Source organism: Anomaloglossus baeobatrachus, chromosome 4 (assembly GCF_048569485.1).
Source record: "Anomaloglossus baeobatrachus isolate aAnoBae1 chromosome 4, aAnoBae1.hap1, whole genome shotgun sequence".
NCBI lineage: Eukaryota > Metazoa > Chordata > Amphibia > Anura > Aromobatidae > Anomaloglossus > Anomaloglossus baeobatrachus.
In genome coordinates, this window is record NC_134356.1 from 149,751,483 (window position 1) to 149,771,123 (window position 19,641).

General features: G+C 41.4%; 1 protein-coding gene across 6 annotated transcripts in view; it reads left to right on the top strand.

Annotated features, from left to right (window-relative positions):
- TENM2 (teneurin transmembrane protein 2) overlaps positions 1–19,641 on the top strand; it is a 4,009,156-nt gene that overhangs the window by 3,115,047 nt on the left and 874,468 nt on the right. For all 6 annotated transcript variants that reach the window (XM_075344552.1, XM_075344547.1, XM_075344548.1 and 3 more), the window contains 2 exons: positions 12,802–13,051; positions 17,238–17,258. In XM_075344552.1, the coding sequence (XP_075200667.1) occupies positions 12,802–13,051; positions 17,238–17,258 (271 nt within the window). The remainder of the gene's footprint in view (positions 1–12,801; positions 13,052–17,237; positions 17,259–19,641) is intronic.

Below are 19,641 nucleotides of genomic sequence, written 5' to 3' on the forward strand. Positions count from 1 at the left end.
GTCTCGGCGGCATCTGCAGTCAAGGGCGGAGGAGGTGGTATGACGGTGGCGGTGGCTGGGGGCAGACCGGGTTCCGTGGCCGAGTAGGCCAGGTCAGCCGGAACTGGGCTTTTGCTTACCCACTCCACACACAGGGCTTCCATCTCGCGGGCCCGCACTGCTGCGGCCACAATCCTCATCTTAATCCAGGCAGCCATCCCATGAGCAGCACCTTCTGTCGACCAGTCGTGTTGCTCCGACATCTTGTCTCTGCGGGTTCCATGAACTTTTTGGGCAGAGTCCTAGCGTCCCTGCACCACTTCCGCTGCTACATCCCGTTACACCCCCTTGGTTTTTGTCAGCCAGCTCTCCAGCTTCCGCCTGCTCTCTAAGGATGAGGGGCGGAGCTTCAGCTTCACGTTCTTTTGGTCAGGAAGATGGCGTAGTTGTCCTTTTTAGGCGGCAAAAATGGCGGAAAATGGCGGGAACAGTCCTTCAGCACCGCAGCTCGGATTTTTCAAGGTGCACGTCATCCAGGTTATTGGGCCAAGTCTGATCCTGTTCGTGACGCCAACATTTTCGAGGTGTGCCACCCCTGCAGCAGTTGAACTGCTCGGATCCGGGGTTGCTGTGGCTCGACGGTCTCCAGACCTGGGGGCTTGCGGCCACTTTGAAATGTAAAGGGGGGAATATTTACAAGGGAGAGTTCGTGATATCACCTGTGGTTCGCGGTAAGGGGAGTACCGCTGCTGCCGATGGGAGTACCCGGGGGAGATGGAGCGGGGCAGCCAGATGATGTTCCCTCCATGGGTAGGGGAGACCCTGGGACTCTGGAGCATAGGTGGAGAATAGCGTGGTGCAGGCCTGTGTGGGCAGGCAGGATGCTGGGAGAGCAGTGTACTCACTCAGACTGTGTGGATGTTGGTGTAACCATTAAGCAGACTCTGACACAGAAGTAATCCAAGTCTCTGGTTGCTGCTGCCACTCTGGGAAGCTCGTCCGGGAATCCGTCCCCCCTGGTATTGCTTAGTGGTTCGGAGCCTGCCTCCATGCACATGTAGATAGATATTTCTGATTAACCCCTCGGCCTGAAGAGGTCAGGTTCCCGCTCCCTATATTTAAGTAGGGAGCTGTGCTCTCGATGGCTGACACTTGGGATTTCAGTGGGCTGCATAAGCTGGAAAGCTCTATCCCCCTCATTGTGTTAGTACTATTGATCTCTGAGCTCTTGGGGAAAGTTCATAAAGACTATCCTCCACAGGTGAATTACCAGGTTGCGTAAAGCTACTCCCTGATCTAGGGTCCTGTACCCTGCCATGCTCAGTACCGGTCAGGTTACTGGACTTTCCGGTGCCGACCGTTCTCCAAAACTAAGTCTTGGCACCCTTCTCCAATACCCTGCGACTGAGTCTCCGACTCCTCCGGTCCCAGACCACCATCTATGACTTAACCAAAGTCTCCCAGGGAGCTACAACTCCTTCAGCTCTTCACTCTCTGAGAGCTACTACTTGATTCCAGGGAGCTGCTACTCCCAGCTCCTCACTCTGGGAGCTACTGCTGAACTGACTATAATCCCTCACAGCATTTTTTCTTGTTAGATATAAAATTACCTGACTGCTGATGGAACATGGTAAAGCTTATTTTCTAATGAAGAAACTGATGGACTAGTCTTCTGGTCAGATGCTGCTTTATCAGCAGTCATATTACATCTAACTAGAGAGGATTAAGTAATAGATAGGGAGCTGTGAATAACAAAAATAATGAAAATACGCTATATAAGAGATGGTGCTATACTTAACAAAAGAGGAATCTATATAATAAGGGACAGCGCCATATATAACTAGCGAGGATGCTAATAAGGGACAGTGTTATACACAGGGGTGGGATTCAGCCGGTTCTGTCCGGTTCTGGAGAACCGGTTGTTAAAATAGCAGCCGGTTCCCAGAATCGGCAAGAAACAGCTCTGGAGATCCAGTTCCCTGCTGTATTCATTTGTGTTAGTGTCTCTTTAACACTCTAGCACAAATGAATCTGCATACCTCCGTGCCGCACTTCCTGGTTCAGTGCAGCCTCGGCTCCCTGACCTGGCGTGCAGTGACGTGATGACGCTGCAGACAGGGTGCTCCTCCTCCTGCCGTCTGTCAGCGTCACTGTGACTGCAGAGAGCCACGGAGGAGGACGGGAGACACAGGAGATGCCGGTGCTGCTTGGATCAGGTAAGCCGCTCAGTGGGCCGAATCTGCAGGGAGAGGGGTCGCATAAGATGGGAACTGTTACTATATGTGGCTATATGTGGAGAGGAGGCCATAATAGGATGGGATCCGCAGGGGAAAAAGGGGCCATAATAGGATGGTATCTGCAGGGGGAGAGGAGGCCATAATAGGATGGGATCTGCAGGGGAAAAAGGGGCCATAATAGGATTGGATCTGCAGGGGAAAAAGGGGCCATAATAGGATGGGATCTGCAGGGGAAAAGGGGCGATAATAGGATGGGATCTGCAGGGGAAAAGGGGCCATGATGGGATGGGATCTGCAGGGGAAAAGGGACCATAATGGGATGGGATCTGCAGGGGGAAAAAGGCCATAATGGGATGGGATCTGCAGGGGAAAAGGGACCATAATGGGATGGGATCTGCAGGGGAAAAGGGGCCATAATGGGATGGGATCTGCAGGGGAAAAGGGGCCATAATGGGATGGGATCTGCAGGGGAAAAGGGGCCATAATGGGATGGGATCTGCAGGGGAAAGAGGCCATAATGGGATGGGATCTGCAGGGGGGGAGAGACCACATGGGATGGGATCTGCAGGGGGGGAGAGACCACATGGGATGGGATCTGTATGGGGAAGGTCGTCCGTTCCAATTTAGCAATAATTTTTAGTAATAATTTTTAAAAACTGTAGAAAAACTATTTAATACAATATGACTGACAGTGACGGGAACAACTGGTGCTGGACAGGAGAGTGACGGTAGAGAAGGGGGAAGATGTGGAAAGAGATGATACTTTAAATTACTTGTATTTTTGGATGAGGAAAGTGCGTGAAAATGGGTGTGGCTAGCAAAGTGGGTGTGGTTACAGAATGGGTGTGGTTTTCAAATGGGCGGGGTTTACAGAGAACCTGTTGTTAAAAATTTGAATCCCACCCCTGGTTATACATAAAAAAAGGAGAAACTATATAATTAAGGACAGCGCTTTACATAGTGAGTACACTAAATACTAATGGACGGTGATATACATAATAATGCAACATTCCTGCATCCATGTGGAGTGTCAGTGTGCTGCCAGACTTTTTTTCTTGGACAGCTCACAGAACCATGGAGTATGTCCTATTCCTCATAATCGGATTAGAACAGCACATGCTCTGAGAGTCACAGATCTCATTCTTGGAGCTGTGATTTTCACAGATATGTGAAGGGATCTATGAAACTCTAGGAATTCGTGTACCGTCAGATAAAAAAGTCTGGCAACACATGGACATATCACACGAATGTGAGAATGTGGCCTAAGGGATTTAACAAATAACAACATTACTGCAAGTCATACCATACACAATAAAGATATTCAGAAAGTTATTTACTGATGACGTTTTATCTGCTTAGTTATTTTCTCTCTTTTCTTCTCCATCTGGTTGGACCTTTATGTCGCCATCATGACTCGTCTTGTTACTGATCACCGCAGCCCTGAAAATAGCAAGGTCACATATATTGTATACATACATTTGCCTCCTGAATAAAAAATCCCCCAGACTGCACCACTGAAAATAAAAATGTACCAGACAATATATTTTACACTTAGCCATACACCATTCACAATATAAAGTGATAAATAAGTTGGTATTGTGCCCTTCATTAACTATAATCTCTGCTGCCCAATAAATATAAACTAATCAGTCTCTTACTTTCCCCCCAATTAATTTTAAGACTATGTGCACACATTTTGATGTTGTAGCGGAAAATTCGCAGTGTTTTACAGTCATAAGCAAAACGCGTATTTTATAGTGTTCTTCCTACCAACACAACAGGTTTACAGCAATTTTATGCTGCAACTCCAAGACTTGTGCACATAGCCTTAGTCCCTCTCACTCCCCCCACAAATTATCATAAGTCTCTGATAGCTTCATAATGTATTGTGGGGTGGGGGACAAGACACAACCAGGGCCATAAAATGAATTGTGGGGTGGGAAAGATGCTATGAGGGCCATATAACGAATTGTAGGGATGGTATGAGGGCTATATAATGAATTGTTGGGCAGGGAGAATGCTATGAGGGCTACATTATGAATTTCAGGGTGGCTAGGAGGTTATCAGGGCCATATTATGAATTGTGGAGTGGGACGGACACTTTGAGGGCCATGAAATGAATTGTGGGGCTCAGGAGGATGCCATTAGGGCCATATAATGAATTGTGGGGTGCGGAGGAGGCTATTAGGCTATATAATGAATTGTGAAGAGGAAGCTATGAGGAACCTAGCATCCTCCCCCACCATCCAATTCATTTTAAAGGGCACCTGTCAAGTCCTTTATGCTCTCCAGCAGCATTCAAATCTGTATGTCAAAATGCCCTACCTAATCAGTTCTGTATAATGTTAGTCACTAAAATCATTTTTTTTTTTAAAAAAAAGGATTTATTAAATGCACTGTTTCTATGCTAATTAGGACCTTGACTAGTCAATACAGCGTTGTTTCCTTAGACTAGTCAGCCCTTTTTCTATGTTATCACACCCCTGTGGGCACAATAACATGATTTCCACAAGCTAGCGTCCCTGCCAGCCCCTGGAAATTTTGTGCATGCGCGTGGCTGTGTTCACTCATATTGAATCTCATCTGAAGTTGGGTGTACACATCCCTGCTTCAGAGAGGCACACTGTGCATGATCGGCAGAACAGCTTCTGCACTCCTAATAATACTCAGTGCTCCTCACTGAGGCCGACAGTGTACACTCTCCTTCAGAAGTGGCTCAATGTGAGTGAACACAGCCACATGCATGAGCAAGATTTCCAAGGGCTGGCGGGGACGCTGGCTTGTGGAAATCATGGTATTGGCCACAGGTGTGTGATCACATGGAAAGAGGGACCACTAGTTTGGGGAAACAATGCCCCATCAACTAGTCAGAGACCTAATTAGCATAGAAACAGTGAAATTTATAAATCATTTTTAAAACATTTATTTTAGTGAAAAGCATTACACAGGGCTAATTAGGCAGGACATTTTGAGACACAGTTCTGAATGTTCCTGGAGAGCATAGAGAACCTGTCAGGTTGCCTTGAAATTCACATATAATGTCCTCCCCCCAAACCTCCCCTCTTCCCCAGCATTCATGATAATGCTCTGAAGCCGATCTTTCACCCTCTGATACCAATCATCCCCCTCCTTATTGTCTCGTCCTCAGTCTATTAAAATAAAAAAGTTGCACCTCACCTCTACTGTATGGGCCCCCGTCGCGCCGCTTCTACTCCTGTACGGGCAACCGCCACACCACATCTTCTCCAGTACGGACCCCCGCTGCACTGCCTTTTCTCCTGCCGGGCACTTTTCAAATGACACAGGCACACACACCGTAGCAATGTCATAAAGGTGCACATGTGTCACACAGAAAGTATCGTGCAAGGAGCAGAGGACAGACACCCATGTTCTGCTGCCTACACTGTGTGGAGCTGTGAGGTCACTCCCTGCCCAGCACACACACATGTGATGAGGACAATCTGACCAAGGGACTCTCAGAGCCTGGAGCTCCGGACAACAGCCAAGATTGCCCTCATTACTAACCGGCCACCAAGGGCCTCCTGAACCTCTGGGCCACTGTGCAACTGCACTGGCGATATGTCTACCTCTGCTGAGCGAAATACTTATGATACACATTATGCATTTTTATAAATGATGCACTTGCATAGTTATGTCCCAGGGCAAATATGGCAATGGGCAAATATTTTGTCAATTGCTTGTACAGCTGATCTGTCAGTTTAAAGGTTTTAAAGGAAACCTGTCACATTATACATGCAGAATTATCTGTGGACAGCACAGTATAAAGAAGAAGCTGAGCAGAATATATATACACAAGTGCTCAAGATTGTTGTTACCCCTCGTTTAATGAAAGAAAAATCCACAATAGTCACAGAAATAACTTGAATATGACAAAAGTATTAATAAATAAAAAATCTATGAAAATGAACAAATGAAAGTAAGACATTGCTTTTCAACCATGCTTCCACAGAATTTTTAAAAAATAAAACTCATGAAATAGGCCTGGACAGAAATGATAGTACCCTTAACTTAATATTTTGTTGCACAACTTTTTGAGGCAATCACTGCAATTAAACAATTCCTGTAACAGTTAATGAGACTTCTGCACCTCTCAACAGGTATTTTGGCCCACTCCTCAAGAGCAAACTACTCCAGTTGTCTTATATTTGAAGGTTGCATTTTCCAGACGGCACGTTTCAGCTCTTTCCAAAAATGCTCAATAGGATTTAGGTCAGGGCTTATAGAATGCCGCTTCAGAATAGTCCAATGTTTTCATCTTAGCCATTCTTGGGTGTTTTTAACTGTGTGTTTTCGGTCATTATCCTGTTGCAAGACCCATGACCTGTAACTGAGACCAAGCTTTCTGACACTAGGCAGCAAATTTCACTCTTGAATCTCTTGATAGTCTTGATACAAGTAAAATATATCTTTGTACCGTGTTAGCCAGTAGGGATAAAAAAATTGTTTAAAAGAACTGAAGTCCTCAGTGGTTGATACCTTTTAATGGCTAACTGAAAAGATGGTAATAATTGCAAGCTTTCGAGACTACTCAGGTCTCTTGATCAGGCATGGTATAACACAAAATCTGAAGAGTCACATATTTATACACACCAGGACATAGAAAAGTGCAGTAAAAAAAAACAAAAAAAAAAAACAAGTTATATAAAACAGAACTTTCTCTATGGCAGGGGGGGCAAACTGTTGTGGCCATAAATTTTGCTGCAGTTCAGTGTCAAAGTTTTATTGTCCTTTGATAAGGGTCTGGTCCAGGCTGTGACATGCTCGGATGGTCAGAGGAGCACATCTTTTAACTGATGTAAAAAGACATGAATCCATGAGACACATTCATTCCTGCTCTGAATGTGTCAAAGGTCATCATAAGTTTGTACTCCCATAGTCTCCTATCTCTCTGGGACTTGAAATTTCCTTTCAATACCAGCAATTTCATGTCCATGATGCTGTGGTCTGAGTTACAAAAATGTTTGGCCACAGGTAGATCCATCCTTTTTTCTCTAATTGTGTGGCGGTGAGAATTCATTCTTGTCCTGAGCTGTTGTCCTGTCTCCCCTACATACAGACCCCCAGTTGGACATTTGGTGCATATAATTAAGTACACCATATTGGTTGTGGTGCAGCTGAAGGTACCTGGGATCTTGTAGTCCTGATGTGATCTGGGGATCTTTATCTTGTCCATTGTCAATATTAATGGACAGGTCTTACATTTTTTCTGGTTGCAGGGAAATGTTCCTGTTGGTGTTGGAGATGACAGGGAGCTTCTGACAATGATGCTTCTTAGATTTGGGGGCTGTCTAAAACACAGAAGTGGGGGGTCTGGAAAAATAGATTTTAACCGGGCATCTTTTTGCAGTAATGGTTGTAGTTTCCGTGCAGCTCCTGTAAACACCTCCAGATGTGGATTGTAGGTGACTACAAGAGGGACCCGGTTGTTTTCTTCTTTAGTTTTATAATGTAGGTGATGGTTTCTTGATATTCTGGTGGCTCTTGTAATCTGGTTTTCAATTGTTCTTGGGTGGTAGCCTTGATTCAGAAAGGTCTTTCTGAGGCCCTCAAGGTGATTGTCTCTATCTGTACTGTTGGAACATATCCGATTGTACCTGATAGCCTGGCTGTATACAATAGAGTTTTTTATGTGTTTTGGATGAAAACTGTCCCATTTCAGGTATGTTGGACGGGCAATTGGCTTCTTGTACAGGGATGTCTCTATTTCATTGTTTCGTAGTTTAACTGTCTTTTTACATCAGTTAAAAGATGTGCTCCTCTGACCATCCGAGCGTGTCACAGCCTGGACCAGACCCTTATCAAAGGACAATAAAACTTTCACACTGAACTGCAGCAAAATTTATGGCCACAACAGTTTGCCCCCCTGCCATAGAGATAGTTCTGTTTTATATAACTTGGTTTTTTTTTTGGTTTTTTTTTACTGCACTTTTCTATGTCCTGTTGTGTATAAATATGTGACTCTTCAGATTTTGTGTTATACCATGCCTGATGAAGAGACCTGAGTAGTCTCAAAAGCTTGCAATTATTACCATCTTTTCAGTTAGCCATTAAAAGGTATCAACCACTGAGGACTCTCAGTTTGATAGTCTTGAGATTTCATTGTACCTTGCACAGATTCAAGACACCTTGTGAGATACATCAAAGCAGCCCCAGAACATAACAGAGCCTCCTCCATGTTTCACAGTAGAGACAGTGCTCTTTTCTTGATACGCTTCATTTTTCTGTCTGTGAACAAAGAGCTGATGTACCTTGCAAAAAAATTCTATTTTTGTCTCAACTGTCCATAGGACATTCTCCCAGAACCTTTGTGGCTTGTCAACATGTAGTTTGCCAAATTCCACTCTAGCTTTTTTATGATTTTTTTTTTCAACAATGGTGTCCTCCTTGGTCGTCTCTCATGAAGTCCACTTTGGCTCAAACAACGATGGTGTGATCTGACACTGATGTTCCTTGAGCTTGAAGTTCACCTTTAATCTCTTTAGAAGTTTTTCTGGGCTCTTTTGTTGCTATTCGTATTATCCGTCTCTTTGAAACGACAGCAAGTTTCCTCCTGCAGCCACATCAAGGGAGGTTGGCTACAGTCCCAAGGATCTTAAATTTCTGAATAATATGTGCAATTGTAGTCACAGGAGCATCAAGCTTCTTGGAGATGGTCTTATAACTTTTACCTTTTAACATGCTTGTCTACAATTTTCTTTCTAATCTCCTGAGACAACGCTTTCCTTTGCTCCCTCTGGTCCATGTTGAGTGTGGTACACACCATGTCACCAAACAGCACAGTGAATATCTGTAGCCCTATATACGGGCCCACTGCATGATTTCAAGATTATAGACACCTGTGATGCTAATTAGTGGACACACCTTTATTTAACATGTCCCTTCTGTCACATTATTTTCAGGGGTACTATCATTTATGTCCAGGCCTATTTCATGGGTTTTATTTTTTTTTCTAAATTCTGTGGAAGCATAGTTGAAAAGTAATTTCTGACTTTCATTTGTTCAGTTTCATAGATTTTTTTATTTACTATTACTTTTGTCTGATTCAAGTTATTTCTGTGACCATTCTGGGGTTTTCTTTCATTAAACGAGGGGTAAGAACAATTTTGACCATGTGTGTAGATTTTAAGGAAAAGATTCAGTAAAACTTTTGGTTTGTTCATTGAAATCTCTGATATTCGTACAAATATGAGTCCAGTGGGCTGTCCTACTTAGTGAATCACAATAATAGCGTAACTAATGTCCGATAGGCCTTGGTGCAAAATTTGGACCTGGGTCCCCACCTGAATGTTTGACATATGCATGGGCCCATCTAGCATTCTATATTTTATAAAGACATTTGAGTGTGTTTGCCCCCTTATGTAATATTGTTCCCAACCCTGGGCTCATTATTGAAAATATTTTCTTCATTCTGGCACCTTCTTTTAATAATTTCCCCCATTCTGGGCCCTTTCATATAATAATCTCCACCATTTTGGGCCCCTTCCTGTAATAATGTTCACCATCCTGGGCCCCTCCATGTAATAATGTCCCACATCCTGAGCCCCCTCCTGGTATAATGTCCCCATACTGGGTCCTTTTCTGTAATAATAATGTCCTCCATTATGGGCCCCTTTCTAATAAAATGTCACCCATCCTGCGCCCCTTCCTGGTATAATATCTATCATCTTGGCCACTCACATAGGGCCTGGTTGCGATCACACCCACTGCGCCTGTGATCCTAATACCTCTGATCCTCAGCTTTCTCTGTAAGTGTAAAAAAATTGTTTAAAAGAACAGAGAGTCCTCAGTGGTTGATACCTTTTAATGGCTAACTGAAAAGATGGTAATAATTGCAAGCTTTCGAGACTACTCAGGTCTCTTCATCAGGCATGGTATAACACAAAATCTGAAGAGTCACGTATTTATACACAACAGGACTTAGAATAGTGCAGTAAAAAAAAAAAAAAAAAAAAAAAAAAAAAAAGAACAAGTTATATGAAACAGAACTATCTCTATGGCAGGGGGACAAGCTGTTCTAGCCATAAATACTGCTGCAGTTCAGTGTGAAAGTTTTATTGTCCTTTGATAAGGGTCTGGTCCAGGGCTGTGACATGCTCGGATGGTCAGAGGAGCACATCTTTTAACTGATGTAAAAAGACATTACTTTACTTGTATCTGTAAGTGTAGTCACACAAGGAAATCTGTCAATCATTGAATAGTACCACCAGTGTACTCATATACACAAAAACAACAGGGATTTCACTGAATAAAATGCAAATTTTACTGAAACTTCTACCACAAAATATAAATCATTCTGATCAGCTCCTCCTATTCTATAACATCCTGACTACCGATCAGATACCATTTCCAACAAAACAGGCTCTTTTTAATGACATACGTGTGATACTTATTTTCACACATAGAATATATACTCATTATCATCTGTGGGGCTGCTCACAGGTCATTTTATTGTTGCAGACAAGATCAAATAAGGATATATCTTCATTTTTATTATTTGCAGGCAATTAATCTGCAATAAAAAGCAGTTGTGATATAGCTGCAATTATAATGAGTCTGTGATCTAGCCACAAAATAACACATATGTAACAATATAACAGGCCTGTGAAACTGGCCTTACCCAAGGATACTGCAATTTTAGTCATCTATATGTCATGTAAAATTGCTTATTAGTATTCCAGAATGATGTAATGTAACATCTAAATACAATTCCACCGCTTTATATGTATTTTCGTTTTCTGTTTCAAAATACCAGACGATAGCCACCATTCACATTTTTTTAATTTTAGCTTGAGGCAAAACATTTCTACTAATTATGTGCAGTATTGTACTCTTCTACTCTCCAGTGTGGGTATATTGTAAAGTCAGACACTGTAGTGTTCACTCATGACATATTAATGTAATGGTGTCAACTATAATTGTAGTTTTATAGAGGTTTGAGGAGTAGCTGGTGGATATAGCTATATTTATTGGATTCTAAATGACATTTAGGTGTTAATTTACTTCCACACTGTTTTGACTAAGGAAATTATTTTCCAAGTGCTTTTTTTCTCATTGCACATCTGTGGAAAAAAATCTCAGGACCAACACTTAAACTTTTACTGTAGTCGTACCTAGCTGCTGCATCCTCCTGCTAACCAAATACTATTATTTTTTAGACATAGGATACTTGGCCAATTCATTGTCTTAATTAAGTAGTGTCACCAATTTATCACATTCTTTACAGATCTGATATAACAGTAACTACTGCCTGGGGAATTGAACAATGTGCATGATATGTACTGAACATGTTAAATATAATTCCAAGGAATACATTTTGTATTTATTTTCTGAAAATGACAACTGGTCAAAATAACAAAAAAATGCAGTGTTTTCAGACATCAAATAATGCAAAGAAAACAAGTTCATAATCATTTAGAAACAATAAAACTAATGTTTTAACTCAGGAAGAGTTCAGAAATCAATATTTTGTGGAATAACCATGATTTTTAATCCCAGCTTTCATGTGTCTTGACATGCTTTCCACCAGTCTTTCACATTGCTTTTGGGTGACCTTATGCCACTCCTGACGCAAAAAAGTAAGCAGTTCTTCTTTGTTTGATAGTGTGTGACTATCCATCTTCCTCTTGATTACATTCCACAGGTTTTCAATGGGGCTCAGGTCTGGAGATTGGGTTGGCCATGACAGGGTTTTGATGTGGTGGCCTCATCTACACATTGATTGCCCTAGCTGTGTGGCATGGTGCATTGTCCTGCTGGAAAAAACAGTCCTCAGTGTTAGGGAACATTGCATGAGCAGAAGAAAGCAACTGTTTTTCCAGGATAACCTTGTATGCGGCTTGATTCATACGTCCTTCACAAAGATTAACCTGCCCAATTCTAGCCTTGCTGAAGCATTCCCAGATCATCACCAATCCTCCATCAAATTTAACAGTACGTGCAAAACACTGTGGCTTGTACGCCTCTCCAGGTCTCTGTCTACCGTGTTGGGCAAAGCTGAAAATTAGGTAAAGAAATTTCAACAAACATTTTTGCGAAGGACGTATGAATCAAGCCGCATACAAGGTTATCCTGGAAAAACAGTTGCTTCCTTCTGCTCAGGTAAAGTTCATAATAATTTAGAAACAACAATACTTATATTCTTACTCAGGAACAGTTCAGAAATCAATATTGTTTGGAATAATCATAATTTTTAATCACAGCTTTCATGCGTCTTAGCATGCTTTCCACCAGTCTTTCACACTGCTTTTGGGTGACCTTATGCCACTCTTGACCAGTAGAATGAGGTGCGCTCTGGTTGGAATTCAACTGATACTGCAATCGACTTGCAGAGAAGCTGATTTTTATTAAACTGTCAAGTGATCTCTTAATTTTTGCCAGATTATATATATATATATATATATATATATATATATAAAATATATGTGTGTGTATATATGTAGAAAGGGATCTTTATCTATCTATCTATCTGTCTATCTATGTATCTAAATATAGGTATATATCACCTTTTGTCAATTTGGTTTGTCTTTAGTACTGTATATCAATCACTGATCTTTTATCTTGCTAGGCATACTTCATAAAGGCAGTGGAGAAAATCAGTTTCTTTCACAACAACCTGCAGTCATTATGAGCATTATGGGTAACGGGCGTAGGAGAAGCATTTCTTGCCCGAGTTGCAATGGCCTCGCTGAAGGGAACAAACTATTGGCTCCAATGGCTCTTGCAGTTGGAATTGATGGAAGCCTCTTTGTGGGAGATTTTAATTTTATACGACGCATCTTTCCCTCCAGAAATGTCACCAGTATTCTGGAACTTCGGTGAGATTTTAATCTTGACAAAAAAGTTAGCTGGAATGTCAGGCAGCATGCTTTTATTAATATGAATTTTATAGTTGACCTGACACAACTCAGAAGCACTAAACTTTTAGTTTGTCACAAGCTAAATACACTGAGACACGGAAGTATTGTAATTGTGTGTTTTCCCAAACTGTTTGTATGAGTGATAGCAAGTGAGAGAAATCCAGCAGAAAGAGCACTGATATTCCATGCTTCAAATATTCTGAGCTCGGAAATGGTATTTCCACAGAGGGGGAGTCCTCTGCTGTATTACAGAGAGATGTGCTACTGGCCTCCTCATCGGTGAAGGAGAAAGTGACACTCTGAACAGATGTTTTGAGCTTTGCTAATGTCCTATAGACTGAGAGTGACATTTATCTCTGTCAGAAGACAATCCATTAAGTATACAGCACATTTACTTTCTGTACATGATTTGTGCTGCTTGTTTATTCTGTGTTGCTCTCTACAGGATGAAAATCTCATTTTACATCTTTGAAGATTTTGTTTTGTGCTGTTTTTTTTGTCATCTACATTTATATTAAGTATGGCCACATGTATAAGTAAGCTGTGCAATAATTACACTTTTTTATGAATTAACACAATAAATGGAACAGTCCCTCTCAATTGGTAATAAAGCAATAGAAACAAGGACCTTCTACAAAGTTCTAAAGAATCTGTCGCTATTTCATGAGCTTATGTATCGAACGTGGCTGGTTACAGCTGGTGTGACCTCTGTTACAGCTTATCACTTTATTATTTCTGTTTCAAGAAGCTAGATTCTTGAAAAGTTAAGGAATACCCTTTTCATCAGTTACATGTATACTGCTCTTTGGAATCCGTCATAATTTAGTAATAGTTAAAATATCTTAAATTATATGAGTTAATATTATAGATGTTACTGGAAAACAACTTGCTCATTGAGTGGACCCAAACTGTAAAAGTCCAGATTCGCGCGTGATCAAAAGTACCAGTGCACTGACCTTGAGCCTGGAGTTCTCAGGGAACTCCAGGTAGCTATCCAGATTCCTCAACTCAGATAATTAAAAGAAAAATAAAGAAAAAGTGAAAAGCATTCACGTTATACTTACTAGTCTTTCGTGTGGCTGTAACACTACTTCTGAGGCGAACTTACTACTTTTGGGGCCGCTCATTATCCTTCATATAAATGCACTGCTTCCCCCGTCCACCGGCAGTCCTGGCATCTGTGATTGGTTACAGTCAAACTGTGCCCCCACCTTGTGTGACAACGTGTCTGATTGCTTTCAATCACAGATGCTGTGCGTGTTCCTATTGTGGTGAAAAAATAAATGAATTACAAAATTGTAATAGGGTCCCCGCATATTATAATACTCAGCACAGATAAAGTATATGGCTACAGGCTGCAGCCGTGTGCTTACCTTTGCTGTGTATCAACTGGCATGCGGTCCCCTCCAATTTTGACCACTGATAAAGCCGACAACTGGGAGCTGGTATTCTCAGGCTGGGGAGGCCCATGATCATTGCCCCACCAGCCTAAAAATAGCAGCCTGTATCTGCCCAGGATTGTTACATCCATTAGATGTGACAACCTTGGCACTTTACCAGCTTTTCCCGACTGCCCTGGTGCTGTAGAAATCAGGGTAATAAGGGGTTAATGACAGCTCACAGCTACCACTAAGCCCTAGATTAGTAATGGGAAGCATCTATGAGACCCCATTACTAATCTGTAAGTGAAAAGAAATAAAACACAAATCACAGAAAAAATCTTTTATTTGAAATAAAAATAAAAAAAACAACCTCTTTCCCACTTTTAATAACTCCAAAAACACCAATTTCCGACGTAATTTGCACGACAATTCCAGCTACATACAGTACATACTAAAAAGAAAGTAATCAGTTTACTCCTCAATAGGTTCACATCAGGGTGCGATGCATGGAGTACTGGCTCTAATACTAATTGAATACAATTATGGAAGTCCAGCACTCGCAAATATTCAAAAATGGTATATGTTAACATACCTTTTATTAGTGGCATTAAAATATATAAAAGAATAAACTGCAGACAGATGGGTCTATGCGTTTCAGGCATGAACCCTTATTTTACAATTATGAACCATTAATCTTTGATATTACCCATATTGTCACTGCAGCAGGGCAATCAGGATGAGCAGGGAAAAAGTGTCAGGATTGTCAAATCTATTGGATGAGACAATCCTAGGTGGCTGCAAGCTGCCATTTTTAGGCTGGGGGGAAATAATCATGGGAATCCCCAGTCTGAGAATACCAGCCCCAGGTGTCAGCTTTATCATGGCTGGGTAGAGACACACACAGCATCTGTGATTCCAAGCAGTCAGATGTACTATCACACAGCGTGAGAATGCAGTCTTACTACAACAATCATAGATCTTGGGACTGCCGGTGGGTGGGGAAAGCAAAGAGGGTAATTATCAACCCCGGAAGTAGGGATACATCCGCGTGGCAAACTGGTAAGTATAATCTGCCTGCTCTAATCCCCCTACTAATTCTACCACCATTTTAAAGCACCAGATTTGGGTCCCCATAGACTTATATGGGGACTGGAGTCCAAGCAGATATCTGGGATCAATTCTGGGCTGAAAATGTTTTTTTTTTTTTTTTTTTTAACACAGTTTTACCCGCCGATCCAAGCTATCTGCTGGTACACCCATCACTAGTCACCATCCATATAACAAACGCCCCAATGCTTCAATTATCTTGGAGATTTAGGACTACATTTATTTTTGTAAAAACTCCCAGCAAACCATTACTCTTTTGATGGTCATACTGCGAGCAACAGTTTCTGAAATTCAAAAATATTATCTATCAGTGGTGACCTTGACTAAATAACTGAACTGGTTGGGTTCAGATCAATTACTGAATTGGCCCAACATAACTCTTATCATACCCCTAGATGGCACTATTTATATGGCTAGTGTACATACTGCCTACCTGTGGCATCCTCATTTCCTGCAGGGGGCTCTCATTATTGAAAAGAGCCCTCACCATAAAGCTCAGAGTTCAGTGGAGAAGGCCATGCACAGACACCGTTCTTATATCAGATTCAGATCGTGTCTGGGTTAACTTTAATCTTAGGTCCAAGAGCATAGTTGCAAATAGTTCCAAATTTGGATGTAAATTTACCTGCTATCTTTGCTCTAAAGTTTCTAAATTTAAGCAAGACCCACTAAAAAATGTTTGGCCCATTCTAGTTTGTGGGTGTTCCCAGGTGAGGTTTGGCATACCCAGTTGGGATCTAAGCCTTTTTATTATACCAACAGTAATGTGGGTGAGTATGCAAGTGCTTAAATTATTCCTCTGAAAGCATTTCATCAGTACATGCCCTACATTGTGGTTAGAAACATACGCAAACAAGCAATACTGTACATTAGTACACATGGTAGAGATCTTGTATTAATGGTCTCTATTGTCATTTCTCAGTTTTTCCTATGTAACATTAAAACAGCTCTGATCATGGAAGAGACTATATTAAGCAATGTCTTGTATGTATATTCTCTAGTAGTGATGGGCGGACTCGCAGATAACCGGAACCGGTGGGTCTCTGTTATTTTTTTTTAAAATCTGGTTACGGTCCGGAATCCAATCCCCATACATATAAGTCTATGAGGACCAGAATCTGGCAATTAAAAATGGTGGTGGAAGGGATAGGGGGAAAAGAGAGCACGCGCTGTACTTATGGAGCATCCGTCATGGTGGTACAATCCTGCCAGGTGAGACATTTACTTCCTCGGCTGCGCATTACCTTCATTGAATATGCACTGCTTTCCTTACCCACAAGCGCCTGTGATTGGTGGCAGTCAGACGCTCCCCCACCCTGAGTGGCAGCTGGGCACCTTTGAGATCTCACGGATCCAGACTTTTACAGTCCGGGTCCACCCATCACTACTCTCTAGCTGTGTAGTTCAGAATATAACCTTTTCAATGCCATTAACTAGCATTACTCCATATTTTTATTCACTTAAATGCATAATCACAGGAAGCTGTGGTTTGCTCATTTGCTCTCCAAAAAAGTTTTTTTTAATATCATTGGGCAAATTATGTGTAATTTCAATAGAATAAGTGTATTAGTCATTCTACTTTTTTGCCTTTGTTGTAAATTTTCTCACTATTTTGATCTCTTTTTTTTGTTTCCCATCCATTTTTATGACTAAAGAAACAAAGAATTTAAACATAGGTAAGGCATCGGCTTTGAATCAAACTATGGTGCATTTCTTTTAATTTGCTGTTTGTCCATCTCATTGCATGCGATAGAATGAAATGTTTCTAAATGAAGGATCTGCTGTTAATGACATCTCCACTCCTCCTGTAGATATCCATTGTTTTGTACTTAATATTAGTGGTAAAGTTGTTTCATGCCATTATCATCGTTCATTATTATATTGGCTCAGTACACCAAAGATACAGTATAATTGTGCTACTCAAACATCCTCTGCATCCACATTCATTTATTTCTGCTATTACTTGTGTCACAAAACTGTTTTATGAGCCCATAAGCCTGCTAAGTGGCAATTCTTTTGTTCATAAGTAATTATGGAAACGATCAAATGAAACCATTGTTAAGGGTAAAAGATGGAAGTCGGCTTTGCAAAATAGCAAGTGTACTTATACTGACGGTAATACAACATTGCCTGTTCATGTATTGATGCTGTACACTAACATTGATAACATTTCAGGTAGGCATAGATGTCTAACAGACAATAGCACTGGCTGTATAGTAGTTTCATAGTTTCATAGTTGTTAAGGTTGAAGGGAGACTCTAAGTCCATCTAGTTCAACCCGTAGCCTATCATGTTGATCCAGAGGAAGGCAAAAAAACCCCAATGTGTCAAATAAGCTCCAATGGGGAAAAAAATTCCTTCCTGACTCCACATACGGCAATCAGACTAGTTCCCTGGATCAACACCCTGTCATAAAATCTAATATACATAACTGGTAATATTATATTTTTCAAGAAAGGCATCCAGGCTCTGCTTAAATGTTAGTAGTGAATCACTCATTACAACATCATGCGGCATAGAGTTCCATAGTCTCACTGCTCGTACAGTAAAGAATCCTCGTCTGTAGTTATGATTAAACCTTCTTTCCTCGAGACGTAGCGAATGCTCCCGTGTTACAGTTGCAGGCCTAGGTGTAAAGAGATCTTTGGAAAGGTCTCTGTACTGTCCCCTCATATCTTTATACATTGTGATTAGATCCCCCCTAAGCCTTTGTTTTTCCAAACTAAATAACCCCAAGTTTAATAACCTGTCTTGGTGTTGCAGCCCACCCATTCCTCTAATAATCTAGATGGCTCTTCTATCTACCTGTAAGATTATGCTATTTATAACCTTCTATACTTTTGCTATCAAGAAAAGCATCCATTCCTCTCTTAAATTCATTCAGTGAGTCGGCCATCACCACTTCCTCAGGAAGAGAGTTCCAGAGCCTCACTGCTCTTACCGTGAAGAACCCTCTTCTATGCTGATGTAGGAATTTTCTTTCCTCCAATCGAAGAGACTGCCCCCTTGTTCTTGTCATAGTCCTTGGTACAAACAGATCATGGAAGAGATCTCTATATGGCCCTCTGATATATTTGTACATATTTATTAGGTCTCCCCTAAGTCTTCTCTTTTCTAGAGTAAATAGACCTAATTTTGATAACCTTTCCGTGTATTGTAATGCACCTACTCCATTTATTATTTTAGTAGCCCGCCTCTGAACCCTTTCAAGTTCAGTAATGTCTTTCTTGAGCACCGGCGCCCAAAATTGCACACAATACTCCAAGTGTGGTCTGACGAGTGATTTGTACAGAGGGAGAATGATGTTTTCATCTCGTGCCCCCAGACCTCTTCTAATGCGTCCCATCACCCTATTTGCTTTGGTGGCTGCTGCCTGACACTGGGCACTCCAATTTAGATTCTTATTGACTAAGATGCCTAAGTCTTTTTCCATGTCTGATTTCCCCAGCGGTTTCCCATTTAGTAAGTAATCGTAGCATCTGTTTCTCCTTCCCATGTGCATAACCTTACACTTATCTGTGTTAAACCTCATTTGCCATTTTTCAGCCCAATTCTCCAATTTACTCAAATCCATCTGTAGTTGCAAACTGTCCTCCTTTGTGTTAACTACCTTACATAGTTTTGTATCATCTGCAAATACTGATATTTTACTCTGTAAACCATCCATGAGATCATTAATAAATATATTAAATAGTAGGGGGCCCAATACAGACCCCTGTGGCACCCCACTAGTAACCCTGGCCCAATCTGAGTATGCGCCATTAATAACCACTCTTTGTTTTCTACCACTAAGCCTACCCATCTACACACATTTTCCCCGAGCCCAAGCTTTCTCATTTTACTTAGCAGTCTTTTATGTGGGACAGTGTCGAATGCTTTACCGAAGTCGAGATAAATGACATCCAATGATTCTCCTCGGTCCATGTGAGAGCTTACATCCTCATAGAAGCTGATCAGGTTAGTTTGACAGGAGCGATCCTTCATAAATCCATGTTGATATGGAGTTAAACAATTATTAACATTGAGACATTCCATAATAGAATCCCTTAAAAACCCTTC